This window comes from Meles meles, chromosome 4, assembly GCF_922984935.1.
Source record: "Meles meles chromosome 4, mMelMel3.1 paternal haplotype, whole genome shotgun sequence".
NCBI classification, from domain to species: domain Eukaryota; kingdom Metazoa; phylum Chordata; class Mammalia; order Carnivora; family Mustelidae; genus Meles; species Meles meles.
In genome coordinates this window covers 93,993,228-94,013,995 of record NC_060069.1, presented here as the reverse complement: position 1 = coordinate 94,013,995, position 20,768 = coordinate 93,993,228, and the positions used below count along the sequence as shown (strand labels likewise).

The 20,768-nt window shown below is 38.6% G+C and overlaps 1 protein-coding gene across 6 annotated transcripts in view; it reads right to left on the bottom strand.

Annotated features, from left to right (window-relative positions):
- GK5 (glycerol kinase 5) overlaps positions 1-20,768 on the bottom strand; it is a 103,969-nt gene that overhangs the window by 18,597 nt on the left and 64,604 nt on the right. For all 6 annotated transcript variants that reach the window (XM_046002952.1, XM_046002951.1, XM_046002956.1 and 3 more), the window contains 2 exons: positions 18,998-19,124; positions 17,929-18,033 (listed from right to left, as the gene is read on the bottom strand). In XM_046002952.1, coding sequence (XP_045858908.1) covers positions 17,929-18,033; positions 18,998-19,124 — 232 coding nt within the window. The remainder of the gene's footprint in view (positions 1-17,928; positions 18,034-18,997; positions 19,125-20,768) is intronic.

The following is a 20,768-nucleotide window of genomic DNA, read 5'->3' as shown; positions in this document are numbered from 1 at the left end:
TTCTGTTTGATATATATGAAGGGATGGAACTGCTAGTCCTAAGGTCTACACATTTAGTACTAGTTTTAGAAGATACTGCGAAACCATTTTCCAAATTGGTAATACCAAATTAAGGCTCCTGACAACAGTAAGAAAATTTCAGTTATATCATATTCTTGCCTATAATTGATACTGTTTATGTTTTTCATTTTAGCTATTTTGGTGGCATTGCATGACAGTTTGATTTTTGTTTTCTCTATTAACTAATGAAGTTGAAATCCTTTTCATTGACCATTTGTATATCTTTGTGAAGTGACTCGAATAAGCATGTAGGACAGACAGCATAGATCAGATGATAAAGCTCAAAAATCAGTCGTCATAAAAATTGATGGCTTTGTACAGCCTTAAGTAAAATGGCTTAATCTAATTGTATGTTTTGTTATTTTTGTAGTGAAAAATTGATTAAAGACAAGAAGGTTAAGGAACACCTATGTTTAAATGCAAGTTAATAAGGACTGTTCAATAATAACTATAAATTTTATTCAAAATGAATTCTCAGATCCATTAGTCACATTTGTTTGGTCGAAATGTTCACATAACACATCAAAATGTATCTAGTACTTCAAAAATTAATATTAAAAAAATAACATTGGTTTTAGGGGCACCTAGGTGGCTCAGCTGGTTAGGTGTCTGACCCTTGGTTTCAGTTCAGGTCATGATCTCAGGGTTGTGAGATGGAGCTCTGCATCAGGCTCTGGGCTCTGGGCTCAGCACAGAATCTGCTTGAGGTTCTCTCACTCCCCCTCCCCCTCTCCCCCGACTTGCATGCTCTTCCTCTCTCTCAAAGAAATAAAATCTTTAAAAAAATTATGGTTTTGAAATCTGTATGTTTTATTAAAGATTTTATTTATTTATTTGACAGAGAGAGATCACAATTAGACAGAGAGGCAGGCAGAGAGAGAGAGAGGGAAGCAGGCTCTCCGCTGAGCAGAAAGCCCAATGCAGAACTCAATCCCAGGACCCCGAGACCATGACCTCAGCCAAAGGCAGCGGCTTAACCCACTGAGACACCCAGGTGCCCCGAATCTGTATGTTTTAAAAAATCATGTGCAAATATATATATTTTTAAATCAAAATTTGGAAAACATACAAGATGGCTAGTTTGAGAGAAGTTTTTGGCAACAAGCAAAGAAATGGGGGGAAAAGGAATTTAATTTATTTACATTCTTCACTGGTTGTTCCATACTTGCTTAAAGAATTTCTCTAAATAATCTTCCACTTAAACTGTTCTCAAATGAGCTTACTTATGGAAAATCTTTGAGAGTAAGCAGATTTCACTTTGTCTCTCCCACTGAACACAGCTAAAGATCTTGGACAGAATGTGTAGAAAAGCTATCTGAGGACTCAGAAGAACAAGGCTGGTCAGGGAACTCTAACACCAAACCAGTGGTGAGTTTCCTGTTTTTATTTTCTATGATATTTCCTGGCCTAGACTCAGGGACAGCCTAAAACCTGACACCTGGGTCTGTATACTGGGTGCAAATATGAAGAGTTTCTTTAGAAGAACCCTCTTTCTGGTCTGAGGAGCAGGATTCAGGAGTCTCTATAGGACAGAAGGTGAGAAGATACTCTGGATTTTGCTTTTTGGATTTTTTTTCATTCTACCTGAACAAAGGAGGAAAGGCAGTGAAGAGACAGAGAGAGAGAATGAAAACAGAACTTCATAGATCTGTGAGACAATAAGAAATGGCTGAACATTTCTGTGATTTGAATCCCAGAAGAAAAAGACAAAGAATGCAGTCCAGAAAAATTATCTGAAGAAAAACAATGATTATAAACATCCCATAGTAGATGAAAGATATAAATCTATAGGTTCAAGAAGTTTAGAACATTGCAACTGAATAAACACAAAGAAATTGATGGGGCATACAATAACAAAACTGAAAATTAAAACCTGAAGGCAAAGAATAAGTCTTAAAAGCAACCAGATTATATATTGGGGAACAAACATTCAAACGACTGGAGGTTTCTCATCAAATCTACAAAGGTCTAAAGGTAGTGGAAGATCTTTTTAAGCACTAAAAAAGAAATGTCAACCTAGAATTCTATTTTATTAATGAATTTATTTATTTATTTTATTTATTTATTTGAAAGGCGAGAGAGCACAAGAGAACACCAAAGAGGGGAGGGGCAGAGGGAAAGGGAGAAGCAGACTTCCCCATGAGCCAGGAGCCTGACCTAGGGCTTGATCCTGGGACCTGGGGCTTGATTTCAGGACTGGAGATCAGGACCTGAGCTGAAGGCAGACACTTAACCCACTGAGCCACCCAGGTGCCCCTCAACCTAGAATTCTATATCCCAGTAAGAATATCCCTCAGAAATAAAGACAGTCTCTGATGAAGGAGAATTAAGAGAATTTGTTGTTAACATAGTATAAAAGAAATGTTAATCTATATGCAAAAAAACAAAAAAAGAATCTTGACTTAAACTTCACACCGTATACAAAAATTAATTCAAAACTGTTATATATCTAAATGTAAAACATAAACTATAAAACTTTTAGAAGAAACCATGGGAGAAAAACCTTTATGACTCTGGTTTGACCAAGAGTTCTTAGATATGATATCCAAAGCATAATCCACAAAACAAAAAAATGATAAATTAAACTCTGACAAATTAAAAACTTTTACTATGCAAAGGACATTGCTAAAAAATGAAAACATATGCTATAATTTAGATGAAAATATTTGCAAATCATATATTCCAAAAAGGACCTACATTCAAAACCAAGAAAGAACTCTCAAAACTCCACAGTAAGAAAACCCAATAAAAACTGTGCAAAAGATGTGAACAGATTCTTCACCAAAGAAGATATATAGATGGTAAAAAAAGCACATGAAAAGGTGTTTGATATCATTAACCATTGGAGAAATGCAAATTAAAAACAGAATAAGATAACACTGCACACTTAGTCTAATGGCTAAAATTAAAAACCAAACAAAAAACAAAAAATGGCAATACTAAAACTGGAACAACATAAACACACACACATTGTTGGTGAGAATGTGAAATGATATGGCCACTCTCAAAAATGGTTTGGCAGGTTTTTGTTTTTGTATGTTTTACAAAGATAAACTCATACTTGTCTGTATGTTTACTTTTTTTTAAAAATTTATTTGACACAGAGAGAGAGAGAGAGCACAAGCAGAGTGAGCAGCAGAGGGAGAGGGAGAAGTAGGCTCCCGGCTGAGCAGAGAGCCAGGTGTGGACTTGATCCCAGGACCCTGGGATCACGATCCAAGCGGAAGGCTTAACCGACTGAGCCACACAGGTCCCCCTTATTTTTTTTTTTTAAAGATTTAATTTATTTATCTGTCAGAGAGGGAGAGAACATAAGCAGGGGGAGTGGCAGACAGCAGTCTCCTTGTTGAGCAGGGAGTCCAATGTGCGACGTGATTCCAGAACCCTGGGATCATAACCTGAGCTGAAGGCAGAGGCTTAACCAACTGAGCCACCCAGGTGCCCCATGTGTGTATGTTTACATGACATATAACATTGTCTGTTTATATGAGCCAGCAATCCCACTCTTAGGTATTTATCCTAGAAAAATGAAATCTGGGGCACCTGGGTGTGGTTAGGTGTCTATCTTAGGTTCAGGTCATCAGATCATGGTCCTAGAGTCTCAGGATTGAGCCCTCTAGCTCAGTAGGGAGTCTGCTTCCCCCCCCCCCCCCCGCCACCCCAATCAATCAATCAACCAATCTTTAAAAAAAAAAAAAGAAAAGAAAAATTAAATCTGATGTTCATGCAAAAACCTGTACAAGAATGTTCATATAGTGGCTTTGTTTATAATGCCCTACAACTGTATACAATAGCCCACATATCCTTCAGTTGGATAACAAATGAACAAACTGTGATATATCTGTAACACAGGAAATTTCTGCGTAATGCAATGGAATCAACTATTAAAAGATACAAAAACATGGATGAATCTCAAAGGCATTATGATGAGTAAAAGAAACCTCGACTGATTCCGTTTATACAATATTGTGGATTCCAATATCCATTTATATGGATTCCCTTTATATGAGAGCCATTTGAATGATACTATGCAAAAGGTCAAAAGCTTTATGATACATAAGACTTCTAGTTCAACCCCCAACTTCTGCAACTCATCCAACCAGATCATTTGTTGATGTAAAAGATGCAATGAGAAAAGAAGCTATGGGGAAACAGTATCAACATTTCTGGCAGAAATGCAAAATGACACAATTCCTACAGAGAGGAATTTGGCAATGTCTAACAAAATTACAATGTATTTATCCTTTGATGTAGCAATCTCTCTTCTGGGAACTTACTGTAAAGACATACCTCCAACAATATGAAAATGCATATGCACAAAGTTATTCACTGCAACCCTATTTGTATTTGCAAAATATTGGAAATTACTTAAGTGCCCCAATACAGGTGATTGGCTGGCTAAACTCTGTATACACATTCAGTGGAATACTGGGCAGCTGTGAAAAGAAGAAAGATATCCGTGAACTGAGGGGAAGTAAGTCCCAGGAAATACTTTTAAGTGAAAATGGCAAACTATGAAAAAGCATATACAGCTTATCTTTTATGTAAGAAATTAGGGAATATAAGAAAACATGCATGTATCCCAAATGTTTTTGCAAAAAGAAATAAGAAGGATAAACCAAAAATGAATGAAATGATTAGAAGATGTAGGGAGACAGGATGAAGGGACAGGTGAGAGAGTCAACTTCTCTGAGCATATCTTTTTTGACTTTGGCAATCAAACTAAAATTCCACATTAAAAGTAAGTTGATAATGTTTTTAAAAAGGATGCAGAGAGAGGTAAAACTAAAACTGAATGATAACAGAAAACAAACAAACCCAATTCTATTTCAAATTAATAAAATCACTGAAGGGAAAAAAGAACTGATCGAAGTACCTTTTGAATAGTGTATTTTGACCATACACCCTTTACAGAAAGGAAAAAACCTGCAAACGATCTTGAGCAAATATTTTTTGTTGTAGTGGGATGAACTTCAGAATTACTACTAATTCTGAAGCTCTTCTGTGTATACTTTAAACTGAGTAAATGAATACATAATATTAATGATGTCGGGAGCCAGGGTTCTCGATATGGAAAAAGGGATGTAAAAATGTAGAACAGAAAAAAAAAAAATGTAGAACAGAAAAAGCCAAGCAAAGATGCTTAGGAGCTAAACTGGAACTGGAGGTACACGGTAATTTCAAAAATTTTTAACACATCCTGGAGTGCCTGGGTGGTTCAGTCAGTTAAGCATTGGCTCTTGATTTTGGCTCAGGTCATGATCTTGGGGTTGTGCAATTGAGCCCCATGTCAGGCTCCGAGCTCAGTGTGGAGTCTGCTGTCCTTCTTCTTCTGCTCCTCCCAGTCCTCTCAAATAAATAAATCAAATCTTAAAAAAAATTTTTTAAACACATGCACACTTCTAGCTCTGCTGAAATCTGCTGCTAATCACTGTTTTTATTTTTATTTATTTTTATTATTATTTTGTAAGGAGGCTCCATATGGAATGTGGGGCTTGAATTCATGACCCTAACACGAAAAGTCACATGCTCTACCAACTGAGCCAGTCAGGCACCATGTCAATCATTATTTTAAAATACCATTTATCATTCATAGAATCAGGGCTCATTGGGAAGGTAGCTAATCCCTGGGTAGGAGTGGGAAAAACACAAGATGAACTTAAAACATCTTCTGTGAGAAAATGAGAAAGTGCTAAAAGAAAAAAAAAAGATAGATATGACATTTAAAAGACAGAAGACAGTTTGAGATTTGCACTAGTTAAATCTGGGACAAACTGAACATGAAAATAAGAACTATAAAATTATAAATGGTTGAATGAAATAAGAAACCATGAGTTTACAGTTTAAGGGGTAAATGTAAAGTTCTTCATTACAAAATAAAATGCTAATTAACATGGAGGGGATAATGGAGTTAGCAAACACCATTCTGCAACCATCAGAGTGAAGATTGATACAGGTGAGAATTATCAATGAATTCTAAATTTAGGAGATGGGAGAATTTTGAGGAGAAATGAGACATCTTGCTAGTTTCAAAGTATCTCCCACATATTATTTATTACAAAAGGAAAAACAGTAATTCTACAGTAGAGAAATTGGAAAACATCTTATGTACATGAACAAAATTTACCAGAACCAAAACAGAACTAATGGACACTCTGCATCTCCAGGTGTATATTCTAAGAAGGATACAGTTCTCATTTATGGAGGGCTTCAGCTAAAACTACATAACATGGACCTAGTCATAAGATCCCAAACAGAAGGATACTCTAGAAAATAACTGGCCTATGTCTTTCAAAAATGTCAATGGCATGAAAAACAAACCAAGCTGAGAAAGTGGCTCCAAATTAAAGAAAATTATACAATAAACAATGACAGACTGGATCTTATATTGGAGAAGAATTGCCATGAAGGGTATTATTGGGACATCTGACAAAACTGGAATATGGACTATAAATCTGATAAAAGTTATTATGCCCAACATCAACTTTTCTCAAGTTAATAACCATACTTTAGATAAGTAAGAGAATATTCTTGTTCTTAGGAAATACACAGTGAAATACTACAGGGAAAGGAGCATGATGCATGCAATCTGTTCTTAAAAAGCTCAAAAAACTATATAGATATATATCTATATCCTGTAGTATAAGATGGATGGATGGTAGGGTAGGTAGATAAAGCGATCATGACAAAATGTTAAAAATTTGCAAACCTGGGGGGTTCAGTCAGTAGAGCATGCGACTTTTGGTCTTGGAGTTGTTCTCTAAAGCCTCATGATGAGTGTAGAGATTACTCAAAAAAAAAAAAAATCTTAAAAAAATAGCAAATCTGGGATAAAGGGTGTACAAAAGTTTTTGTGCTGTTTTTAAAAGTTTGAAACTGTTTGAAAATAAAAAGAAAAAACAGTTCTAATTTTCACCTCTCTTTATATATATATCACTATATATATACCCAGTGAAATATATATAGATTCTATATATTATATATATATCTGTACACACACACACACACACACACACACACACAGACACAACATATATATATAGAGAGAGAGAGAGAGCGAGATTCAAAAATTCTTAGGTATTTTTAAAAGAGATTTAGTTTATCAATTCTACTTTTTATTATTTCTCAGTTTTATAATTTGTATGTCCTTATATGTTTTGGCTGGGAAGTTTATTATGCTTCTCTTCTTTTTCTTATTTTTTTTTAAAGATTTTATTTGTTTACTTGGCAGACAGAGATCACAAGTAGGCAGAGAGGCAGGCAGAGAGAGAGAGAGGAGGAAGCAGGCTCCCTGCTGAGCAGAGAGCTCGATGAGGGGCTCGATCCCAGGAGCCTGGGATCATGACCTGAGCTGAAGGCAGAGGCTTTAACCCACTGAGCCACCCAGGTGCCCCTGCTTCTCTTCTTTTTCTTATTAATAAACATTCTTCATTTTCCTTAAGTACTGTTTTTACAGAATTATAGTCATTTTCTGTACTTTTTGGACACTATCCAATTATGTTTCAAAGTTTTCCTTGGCTCTATGCTACTTAAGAAAAGACATTTCAAATTTCCATGTGGTGAAGTAGCATTTAAATACTGTTTTTGCTCTTTATTTCTAACCATATTACATAATAGGCTGAGATGTTCCACTCTATTGCTTTGCAAAGTATGGCACTGAGAAAATGATGTGTGTGTGTGTGTGTGTGTGTGTGTGTGTGTGTGTGTGTGTGTGGTATGTTTGGAAAAGGATTTCATTAAACTTGAAATGAAAACATAAATGAACAGAAAGAGGAATGAAGAACAGAAAAAATGTACACTCTGTTGTCTACCCTTGACCAACACTTAACCCCATAAATTACACATCATGGAATTAAAATCACTTAAGGGAAGAAGGCGGGGGGAAAAGAATACCATTTTGAAACTTTTAAAAGAAATATTACTTTTTTTTTTTTTTTAGGGGGTGGGAGGGCAGAGGGAGAGGGAGAGAGAGAATCTTAAGCAGGCTCCATGCCCAGCTCGGAACCCAACTTGGGACTTGAAGCAGGGCTTAATCTCACAACCCTGAGAACATTACCTGAGCAGAAAACAAGAGTCAAATGCTTAACTGACTGAGCCACCCAGGCCCCCCACATTACTTTCTTTTATAGAACCATACGTTGCACATAAAATATTTAAGCCTAGTTCAATTAGGGCCTCTTTTTAGTTTTAAGATAATTTCAGTCTCTTAAAGAAATATTCAAAACTATGTTCTTAATGTATAAAAATAAAGATTTTACATTACAGTAAGAAATATTTTATCAATTTGGTATAAGAACAGTTCAAAAAAATAGAATAAAGTCTGGGCTGCTACCAGGGGGAAAAAAAAAAACAAAAAAAAATTTTTTTAAAACATCTTATTTACACACTTTGCTTTCTCCATGTTGAGATCTTTCATCTATTTCTTTCTGGCTGGAATATCTCCTTGGGTAATTTCCTCAAAAAATATAAACTGCACAGCCAGAAAATGTCCCTTTCCACTTAATATGAATGATATCTTAGCCAGGCACCAGAATATTGGCTCATTGTTCTTTTTTCTCTATACTATGTACATATCATTCTACTTTCCAAATTTTACAACTACCTTCCATGCCAGTGTGAGTATTTTTTTCTCTATACATCAACTGTTCTTCCTATCGTGAAGCTTTTCTTTATTCTTGGGAATCAGATAATTCATACACATATGACTGTTTTTGTATCTTTTTTTTCTTTAACTTAGCAAGCTATTTCGGTCTGAAAACTAAGGCCTTTCTTCTGTTCAAGGAAATTTATTTTCGATTTATTGCTTCAATTTTTACATTTTTATAACTCCATTTCCATAATTACATTTTCATATACCAAAAGAGACTACTATTCACATGTTTTTTCCTCTGATCTTTCCTCTGTGTCTCTCTTTTTTTTTTTTATATTTTACTTATTTATTTGACAGAGAGAGAGGTCACAAGTAGGCAGAGAGGCAGGCAGAGAGAGAGGGAGAAGCAGGCTCCCCACTGAGCAGAGAGCCTGATGCGGGGCTCGATCCCGGGACCCCGAGATCATAACCCGAGCCGAAGGCAGAGTTTAAACCACTGAGCCACCCAGGCGCCCCTCCTCTGTGTCTCTTACCTCTCAGTTTTATCTTCTATTTCTCTCTTTTTTTTTGTTTTTAAATTCTTCCTGCATCCTATTTGGATTTTTAGCCTGTCTATTTTATGCTGGTTTTGTTTGTTTTCTTGTTTATTTTTATATTTTATATACCATGGTTTTGTTCTTCAAAACTCTTTCGTTTTCCAAACATTTCTTTGTAATATTTTCTTTCATCCCTTAAGTTTAACTTTTGTTGGTATTATTTTATTCTCCTGTTTCTTCCATTTTATCTGTCTTTGTGGGAGTTATCTGTTGAGGTTATTGTCTCCCCTTCAGGGTGCTATATGTTCTTATATCGTGGTCTCTTTCGGGTCAGGCTTACAGGGCTGTGGGCAATGAGAGGTAGGGGAATGAACCTTGGCTCTCAGGTTTCTGGAGAGAGGAGAAAGATTAGGCCTTCCCCCTGGGGCTGGAAGAGGAGCAGTTCAGACAAACAGTACCAATGTCCACTGTGGGCAAACTTTCTCAGGGATTGGCCAGGCCAGCTTTCTTCTCCACATGTTGTGGGGATTTTCTCCTGGCTCAGCAGGCTGGATCCACAGAGATCATCCAGAGCATCTTTTTTTTTTTTTTAAAGAGAGACCAAGCGAGTGGGCGTTGGGGAGGGACAGGGGAAGGGCAGCAGAGAGGGAGAAAAAGAATCTCAAACAGGCTTCACACCCAGCAAGAAGCCCATCGTGGGGCTTGATCTCACTGACCTGAGATCATGACCTAAGCCGAAATCAATAGTCAAAGCTAAACCAACTGAGCCACAAATATCTGGATATTTAGGCGCCCCAAATATCCAGAGCGACTTCAGCAGCCTCAAGTAGCTTCACCAGTTACAGTGAGGTCATGCCCTCTACACACCCTGGGTCTGCACTGTCTACTTGAGAATTCAGGGCGTCCTTCATGCTGGGCTCCTCTTTAGCTTCAGCAATAACCCCTCCTTCTCTCCCCCAGCAGGAAGGGAGGGAGGCAGGACCATGAACTAAGATCCTATTTACCAGCAGTAACATGTATGTGTTCACCACCACCTATGAATAGTTCATATATGAGAAAATAGTTATCTCATCCCTTCTAATGAGGGATACTTTATCTCTCTTGGGAAGATACCCAGAGAGGAATCAGTTTCCATATTTCCAGTAAACAAGAGTCCTGGGTAATTTTAAATGTGCGTAGGGAAGTCTTATGGGGATGGCCTGGAGCAAGCAGATGTGACATGTAGCAATTAAGAGTGATATTGCTAGGGGAAAAAAATGTCCCCTGACCTGTATTACTGGAGGACAGCAGCGATGGTAACTGCCCCAACTGTAGAGATGAAACAGGGCATTCCTGAAGTTCCTTAAATAGGTCATGCTTCTCCCTGCTTGGACCTCCCGCACCAGTCCTCCTGGCTGGGACTGCCCCCTAATGTAAACCGCCAATCTCACCTATGCAACCATTCTTTTTTTTTTTTTTTTAAGCTTTATTTATTTGAGAGAGAGAGAGCAAGCAGGGAGAGAGGCAGAGTGGGGGAGAGAGAGAGAGAGACAGCATCTCCCGCAGACAGAGCCAGAAGTGAGGCTTGATACTGCAACCCTAGGATCAGGACCTGAGTCAATCAAGAGTCCAATGCTTAATCAACTAAGCCACTCAGGCTTCCCTATGGAACTCTTATTACCCCTTCAGGAACAGCTAACATCATTCTTGAAAGAAGCCTCCTGATTCTCCAGACTGGACAAAGCTCTCCCTTTAAAAAGGGATCATTGAGGGCAACCCTGTCCGGACCCCTCTCACTCTTGAGAGCTTTTTCTGTATCTTCACTTAATAAACTTCTATTATTTTCACTCAATAAACTTCTATTGCTTTACTCACTCTCCTTTGCCTGCAAGATTCATTTTTTGACTCTGTGAGACAAGAACTTAGCTCTCCAGCAACATTTTGCTGTCAAAACCTGGGTTCACTTCCACCGAAGGGTGCAGGAGCCACAGGATACTTTGGGGACCTCATGAAGAGGAATCCACCCACATCTACAGTATTGCAGGGATGTCCTAGAGCAAGCAATGGGCTTGGCATCTGGCCTGCAGAGGCAACTAAAAGTTCAACCTAGAGATTCCTTATAAAAGTTCCAACAGGGGCGCCTGGGTAGCTCACTCGGTTAAAGCCTCTGCCTTCAGCTCAGGTCAAGATCCCAGGGTCCTGGGATCGAGCCCCACATCGGGCTCTCTGCTCAGCAAGGAGCCTGCCTCCCTTCCTCTCTCTCTGCCTACCTCTCTGCCTACTTGTGATCTCTATCTGTCAAATAAATAAATAAAATCTAAAAAAAAAAGTTCCAACAAAGCAGAGTCTAAAAGATCTCTATGATCATTCTTGCTGAGCTTATGTAAATAATTACGCTGTTTGTTAAAACTGGACTTGTTTTTAAATAAGTTAGTCTTCTTTGGCTATCTCTGGGAATGAGGGTTATTATAAAGAGAAATTATGTTTCAATAACACACCTCTGCTGATGCTAAATTTTAGTTCTGATTGTCTTTGACTGTTGTTTGCCTAAGCTAGACAACTTGAGGTAAACTCCAGAGAAACTGCCACAACAGCTCATGTATAGACAATCTCCTTGCTTGTTATTCTGTGGAATGACAGGACCCCATGGGCATACGGTTATTTGAACAACTGGGAAATGGGATAGATTCCCGAGTAAGTGTATAACTCACCTATCACCTTGGCCAATTCTATGTGGCTGGGATGACAAGATCACTCTTTAAAAGCCAGAGGGTACCAGATGGGGATAATGGATGGCCCCACTTTCTTTATGATTAGACAGGATGGTACACCTGAGGATGCTCTTATCTCCTGAGACAAGTCTTCTCTCATTTGCCAGTGACTCCTTGTAATTAGGATATTGTTAAGGCTGGACGTCAAACAAAAAGGGCGTCTTGAAGGTTTCATCCCTCATAGTCTTTTATCCTGACATACAGTAGCAAACAAAGGCTCTAACCAAGCATACTGCAGCCCTCCTGGTAAAAAGAGTCTCAAAGCTTACCATGGGGTTTCTAGGATTTACTTAGGACTGCAATATAAAATAAGCAAAACAGGATGCTTGCTCAGCAGGACTCTAAATGATACTACGCAGGCACTGGATGCACTCAAGCCAAGAATTTTTTTTTTTTTTAAGATTTTATTTATTTATTTATTTATTTATTTATTTATTTATTTGTCAGAGAGAGACAGAGAGAGAGAGCACAGGCAGGCAGAGTGGCAGCAGAGGCAGAGGGAGAAGCAGGCTCCCTGCTGAGCAAGGAGCCCGATGCAGGACTGGATCCCAGGACGCTGGGATCATGACCTGAGCAGAAGGCAGCCGCTTAACCAACTGAGCCACCCAGGCGTCCCATCAAGCCAAGAATTAAATTAAGTCAGAGAAGCGCTTCCCAAGAACTGCGCCACTATTGCTACACCACTTGGGGTGCGAAAAACTTCACATGTGTTTTAACATTACAGTTAATTCCTGCAAGGTGTCCCAATTAACAGGGGACATTTGTGATCAATTAAGATCAAGATATCCACTTATCTATCTATTTGACAAAATTGGTAACTGAGGATTTTATTTAAGGGATGTGATCACAATTTGGGGCCTAATAAACGTTCATCCTTTTGCATATGCTGAGGCATGTACAACTTGCTGCCCGTCATGACCCCCTGGAGCCACACCACAATCCCCTGGACCAACCCCTGAACAGATTCTAAATGCCATATAGCCCACCACCCCATTTCAGCAGGAAGCAGCCAGAGTGGCCACCATCCCATTCTCTAATGGCAGGTAAGTTTACTATTCCAGGGAGAGGAATGAGTAAGGGATAGGCAGGACTAAGTAGGGAGAGATAGATAGGGGGCTCTGCGATCAGGTCACAGAAATCCTGAAAATGTGGAGATGTGGGGAAACCAGAGGTAAGGGAACAAACTGGACCATCCTGCCCTAGGTGTGAGGGGTGGGTGTCTTTTACGATAATAACCTGTGACCAACAAAGAATAAGGAGACCGGAGCTGAGGTGGGCCATTGGAGGTGTTATCACTAGTCCTTGCTCAGTGGTGATATCGACAGAGATGTTAAAAGGATTTAAGTTCCCTGGTTGGCTTTCTATAAAAGACCAACCCTAAAGGTCCTCCTAGGCCTGTCCAGACCCCTCTCTCTGGAGAGCTTTTTCTCTATTTTCACTTAATAAATTTCTATTATCTTTGCTTACATAAATACATAAATAAATATTTTTTAAAAGAGATCATTGATCCTGCAACTACTTCTCTTTTCTGGGACTTAACACTAATACATTTTTTTCAATTTTTTCCATTTAAAACACGTCATTCCTGGGACTCCTGGGTGGCTCAGTAGGTAAGTGTCTGCTTTTGGCTCAGGTCATGATATCAGGGTCCTGGGACTGAGCCCTGTGTCTCGCTCTCTGCTTGGCGGGAGCCTGCTTCTCCTGCTCCTCACCCCCCCCCCCCCACCCACAGCCGTGCTCTCTCTAGCTATCTCTGTCTCTCTCAAATAAATAAAATCTTTAAAAAAACAAAAGAGAGGGGCGCCTGGGTGGCTCAGTGGGTTAAAGCCTCTGCCTTCGGCTTGGGTCATGATCCCAGGGTCCTGGGATCGAGCCTCACATTGGGCTCTCTGCTCAGCGGGGAGCCTGCTTCCCCTCCTCTCTCTCTGCCTGCCTCTCTACCTACTTGTGATCTCTGTCAAATAAATGAATAAAATCTTTAAAAAAAAAAAAAAAAGAGAGAGAGAGAAAAGAAACCCCCCTCCCCAAGTCTTTCATGTTAGACTGTAACTGCTGTGAGGGCAGCGGGTTTCTGTGTCATTCACTCACGTCACCCTAGCATGTACGGTTAGTTCCAGGCACGCTGTGAGCGCTCAGTTACTTGTTAACTCAATACAAGCTGGAAGACAGAAAAATTCTTATAAGATTAAGACAGCAAAATAGAACAAAGAGTGAAGGGGAGGAGAAATGGACTAAATCAAAAAGAAAAGAGATGACCATGTGGGAACCCAAATGTGCCAGTTAACAGTAGGCTAAGGGGGGAAAAAGGAAGAACTGGCCTGTGTGAAAAAGACTTAGAAAATCAAGACGAAACTTGTTTAAAACAGCTTTTACACCTGAGCTGAGGTGTTCAATCCACTAACGAAGTGGAAGGAAGCCATCATCCAGACTGGAGATGCTCAGGACACCACACAAAGATGTAAGGTTCAGCTCACACATTCAAGGAAATGTCAGGGCTACTTAGGCTCTTACACACTGTGTTTCTCCTGAACATGATTAATTTTTTTCAGTATACCCACTAAAGTGATTTCTCAGAACAGAAAGAAATATATTCAAATAAATGTCAACGTTTTGTGTGAATTTCAGACAGATACAGATGTTTAGCTTTACCAATGGCTAAAATTTTAAAGTAAATAATTCAACTCTGAATTCTCTCTCCCTGTAGTCAGAACAACAGTCCCATTTCCTTGCCAGAGATGAGACTGGCCTTCAGGAGACCTTGTGCCTCTACCAGAAATCACATCGCTTTTCTAGATAGGACCATTTAGCCCCATCTCCCAGAAAAGAGTTTTCATCATTCGAGAATCACAGTGTATGAGACTCAAGCCAGCAAAGCAAAGATTCCTACAGAGAACGTGCACATGATGTCACATAGAACTCAAGAATTATTTTTTTAACTGATGAATGTGAAGTTTTTCTGCTTTTTCTTTGCATTTTTTTGGGAAGGAGTAAAATTAATAGAAGGTACAACTGAAGGAGAAGAAATATGTAACTTTCTTTTTCTTTTCTTTTTTTTAAGATTTTATTTATTTATTTGTCAGAGGGAGAGAGAGAGCACACAAACACGGAATGGGGCAGCCAGAGAAGCCTGATTCCTGCTGAGCAAAGAGCCCAATGTGGGACTCAGTCCTGGGACCATGACCTAAGCTGAAGGCAGTCACTTACCAACTGAGCCACGCAGGCATCCCCATTTTCTATTTCTGATAATCAAGATAGATGTCAAAAAAAAGTTAAAAGAGATAAACTTAAAGAAGAGACTTCTGGGGCATCTGGGTGGTTCAGCTGGTTGGGCATCCAACTCTTGATTTAGGCTCAGGTCATGATCTCAGGGTCCTGAGATCAAGCACCCTGTTGGGCTTCATGCTCAGTGTGGAGGTCTACTTGAGATTCTCTCTCACCCTCTCTTCCTCTACCCCTTTCCCACATGTGTGCACACACACTCTCTCTCTCTCTGTGTCTCAAATAAATAAATAAATAAATAAATCTAAAAAAAAAAAAAAAAAAAGAAGAGACTTTGAAGTGACAAAAAACTTTGAAATAAACTTTTATAATAATAACTTATAAACAAGTAATCTTATGCTTATAATGCAGGTGCAGGCTCATGGAGAAGGAGAGAGAAAGGAAGAATGGAGATGGACTGGCATTTTCTTCCTAGAGTTTTATGTTTTCTGCCAACAGAATTGGCTTTTTGTTTAAACAACTCAGCTTAGTTCAAATTAGCAAAGTAGAAAATTACAGCCTGCTCCATAATTTAATCAGAGATACCCATTGTCAATTCTTTGGTATGTAACATTTCACACCTTCTGCATGAAATATGGCTATGTAATATACAGGCTATTCATTATTTACAAAAGCCAAAATGTGGGAACAAGCCAAATGTCCATTGTTTGATGAATGAATAAATAAATTGTGGTGCAGCCATATAATGAATTATTATTCAGCAATAAAAAGAAATGAAGCACTGACACACGCCACAACACGGTGACCCTTGCAACACTATGCTGAGTGAAAGTGAGTGAAAGAAGGCAGTTTCAAGACACCATGCATTATTTAATTGCATCCATATGAAATGTCCAGAATAGGCAAATCCATAGAGACAGAAAGTAGATCCATGGTAGCTTAGGGCTGGTGGGTAAAACAAGAATGCCAGTGCCTATGGGGGTACCTTTTAGGGGGAATAAAAATGTTCTAAAAGGAGATTATGGTAATGGTTGTATAGCCCCAAAGAACACTGAATTTTACACTTTAAGTAGGCAAATTATATGGTATGTGGATTATAGCTCAATAAAGTTGTAAAATACAAGCAAAAAAGATTTATATAGACTGTCCTGCAACTACCTCTTTAATTTCTCATAGACAGTGTTCTACATCAGTAAGATATACAACCATGCCATTATATGTGACTGTACAATGTCCCACTGTATGGATATACTGATATTTACTTACTCGATGCTTTACTTTAGACAGGAACTTATTTCTAATCACTGTATTAAACACTTAAGCATGTACACATCTTTGCATACCTGTATCACTGTTTTCTTAAAAAGAAAAAAAAAAAGAAAACTGAGGGCAAAGGGTCTGCACTCTATAAATTGAAACATATTGGGGCGCCTGGGTGGCTCAGTGGGTTAAAGCCTCTGCCTTCAGCTCAGGTCATGATCTCAGGGTCCTGGGATCAAGCCCCGCATGGGGCTCTCTGCTCAGCAGGGAGCCTGCTTCTCCCTCTCTCTCTGTCTGCCTCTGCCTACTTGTGATCTGTCTGTCAAATAAATAAATAAAATCTTTAAAAAAAAAAAAAATTGAAACATATTGCCTGTTTGTCCTCCAGAAAGGTCATACTAGTTAATGCTCATTGCAAAGGAAAAGAACAGTTTTTTCTCTATATTTCCATCAGTGCTGAACATCATCAAACTACTTAACCTCTGCCAACAGCAGATGACATAATTTTTATGTACATACTTTTTTTAAAGATTTTATTAATTTGAGAGAGAAAGAGAGCATGCACATGCAAGAGCCAGGGGAGAGGCAGAGAGGAAGAAGCAGGGAGCCCAATGTGGGGTTCGATCCCAGGACCCCAGGATCATGACCTGAGCCGAAGGCAGATGCTTAACTGACTGAGACATGATTATTAAAAATAGTCATTTTTAATAGTCATTTGATATGATAGCTATCTATACTTCTGTCCTTTGTTCATTCTTTAGTTATCTTTTTTTAAAATCTTACTTATTTAATTGGGAGACAGAGTGAGAGAAACAGAGAGCAGGAACAGGGGGAGGGGCAGAAGGAGAGGAAGAAGCAGACTCCCCACTGAGCATGGAACCCAATGGATGCAGGGCTCGACACCAGGACCATGACCTGAGCTGAAGGCAGACACGTAATTGACTGAGCACCCAGACACCCCAATTCTTTAGTCATCTTTGTTAATTTTTCTGACGTATGCTACAAATCGTTCTTACCAACTTGTCTTTTAACTTTGCTCATGGCACCTCTCTCCTTACACATTCTAATAATTTATACACTTAAATTTATTGCTTTTTTTTTTATGGTATCTGGCCTTAATGCCTAGCCTTTTGCCATCCCAGTGTCATTAAAAAAAATCCTATATTTTCTTCTAGCATAGGTCCTTTTATGTCTCAACTGAACAATCCATTCATTCCCTACTCATCATCAGTCCTACGGCGTGCTTGAATTCTTTAAGTCAGGCCTGTGAAATGTTTAAAAGATGACTTACCTAATTCTTTTTTTTTTTTTTTTTTTAGATTTTTATTTTATTTATTTGACAGATAGAGATCACAAGTAGGGAGAGAGGCAAGCAGAGAGAGAGAGAGGAGGAAGCAGGCTCCCCGCCAAGCAGAGAGCCCGATGCGGGGCTCGATCCCAGGACCCTGGGATCATGACCTGAGCGAAAGGCAGAGGCTTTAACCCACTGAGCCACCCAGGCGCCCCGACTTACCTAATTCTTGAGCCCAATTTATGATAGTACCAGTGTCTCCTGCATTGCTTTCAGCTAAGCATACAACTTCTTGGCCAATCTTCCACCCAATTAGAGGATAAAACCCTTAAAAACAAAAAATAATATAAGTCAAATGTAATAAGTAGATAATTCATTATAGAGACATCTACAATTTTGACTAACAATTGGATTATCTTAAAAAATAGCAAAGTGGCTCTGAAGTCAATGATCTCACAAGTTTCTAACCTCACAGCCTCAGTCTCCTCAACTGTAAAATGGTCTGCCTCAGACAGCTCCTATGAGAATAAACTGAATTAAAGCATAAAAAACTTAGTGTGTGCCTGGTATTTAATATGAACAATAAACATTAGCTTTTAGTAGCCGTAGGCATATCTATGTCTCTAAAAACACACAGACAGAGCCAACTACACTATTTTATTTATTTGTGAAGATTCCTAAGTAGAAACAACCTAATGCAATGATGAAATTTTCTATCTTCCATTTTCCAAGTTAGGGGGAAAGGAAGAGCTTGAGGGGGGTACTGAAGGTAAGAAAAAGATTTTAAAACTACCTCTTTGTAACCATGTTAGGAGACCACAGCCCCGATTAAGAGCCCACAGGCCTCCTAGGGTATAGTTCCACAATCTAAATTTCTTGGTTTACATATCCTAGGATGTCTTCCATCAGGGAAACCAATTTCTTGGCAACAGTCATTAAATATGTGCAGAATATTAATTGAGAATTACCACCTCCCAAAAAAATCACAAAAAGAACTGCTAACTCATAAGAGAAAATTTAGAGGCCTACAAAAATGCTTTAGACAAATATAATAGGTATTACAGGTAAATATTTAGTAAACTGACCAAAATACCCTAATACTGAGTTTTCTATAATATCTATCTCATTTTTTATGCTTTTAAGGAAAACAGGGAAATGGAAATTAACTGTCTCTAAGAATAACAGTGAAAAATATGTTAGGAAGTACTCAATATAAAATGGGAAAAGTGCCACAAAAGTTAAATATGAAGTGATATTTTATCAATAAAAAGGATAAATTCTAACTATTTACCTCCAACACTATGTTGAAGGTTATTTCCAGTATTAATATCCAAAAATGTCCCAGTTCCCATGGTTAGTTTCACGTCTCCTGTGTGGAAGCAGCACTCTCCAAACATGGCTGATTGCTGATCGGCGACCTGCCAAAAATGTTCAAATATAAGATGGCTGGGCATCAGCAGTGGCCCATTTCACTGTATGCCACTGTCTCCTATATTGTATTCTCATGGGTCAACATCTTGTTTTCTTTTCTCCTTTTCCTTAAGGAAAAAAAAAAAAGCCCTGGAAAGAATAAAGAGCAAGAATAAGCTAGAAGTCTCTTCAGGACTAACATTGTGTGGTAACCAATGTGCCTCAGGAATTTTTAGTAGGCAATCTACTTTATGACTTTTAAATATCACAGGAAAAATCTGAGAAATAAAGGTCAGAATAAAAATTATCCAGAAAAAAACAAAGATTTTTCAACTTAAAAGTAGTTTCATTCATTCATTCATTCATTCAAAATAACTGACCTCACAAATTTCTCTTTTAATAAGAGTGATAGGTGTATGCTTAATATAAAGAGATATAGGTCAAAACTACACATTCCCAACTAAAATTTTTGTTAAAAGAAAAATTATAACATTTTGTTAAAATAATTAAATGTAAATTGTTACATAACAATGTTCAACAGAGTAAATTTTAAAGCTCTATTTGGCTTTATTAAGTGATGAATCCATTCTAGCAGAGGCGAGCTCCAAAGGGCTAAAGAAAAGGAAAGTTTAAGTAGAACAAGAATAGAGAAAAAAGGAAACTATTAGCAAAGAACCCATTGTTTTGGGAACAGTTGCCCTCCTAAGGTGGACAGAAGGAGTCTATCATTAAATTTCCTAAGGCTGACCCAGAAATTCCCATGTTGACTGGGTAAGGGTTACATTTCTGGGGAGCTGAAACTACAGGTGGATTAGCTATTAAGTCTTGGTTTACTGGCTTGGAGTTGCCACCTTAGGCCTGTGTTTTTCTTATTAACAATTTCCTCCTTTTGATCAGACTCTCAGCTTAACTGAGAGATGCAATCAAAATTTAAAGCATTAGCAGCATTCTCCACCACCACTCCAGAGTTCTCACAGCTGTTACTGAGTGGTATTCACGGGTCATGATGGTTTTTTGCTTAATTTCTGTGAAATTCACAGGTTATTACTTCAAGTTTACAATTTTTAAGTCAGTTGTCCTCTTCATTCCTTTTCTAATGTTCCCGTCTTAGGGAGATCATTTGTTTGGTGCTTGGCAGCTAACATGCATGTAAAGCTTTTGAGAGAATACAATGTACCAGGGAGATTATTACGATAACTATAAACAGGATAATTCCCAGTATTTGGAGTGCACTTCAAAGCCATGGTTCCCAAGACCCAAAACAATTAAAATCAAATAAGTCAACGAAAAACCCCACTGAAGACGTTATTCTTTCAAGCCAAGCAGCTTGTTCAGTGATCTTATGTAATTAAGTTTCGAAATCCCCAGAAGGGTTAATCCAAATAAGCAGGTGGTGCTGACCAGAGCAGAGATTCCCCTTGCTGGGCTAAAAAATAATCAAGGGCTATCGTACTATCAAGAACAGCCTTGGGGCACCTGGGTGGCTCAGTGGATTAAAGCCTCTGCCTTTGGCTCAGGTCATGATCCCAGGGTCCTGGGATCGAGCCCCACATCGGGTTCTCTGCTCCATGGGGAGCCTGCTTCCCTTCCTCTCTCTCTCTGCCTGCCTCTCTGCCTACTTGTGATCTCTGTCTGTCAAATAAATAAATAAA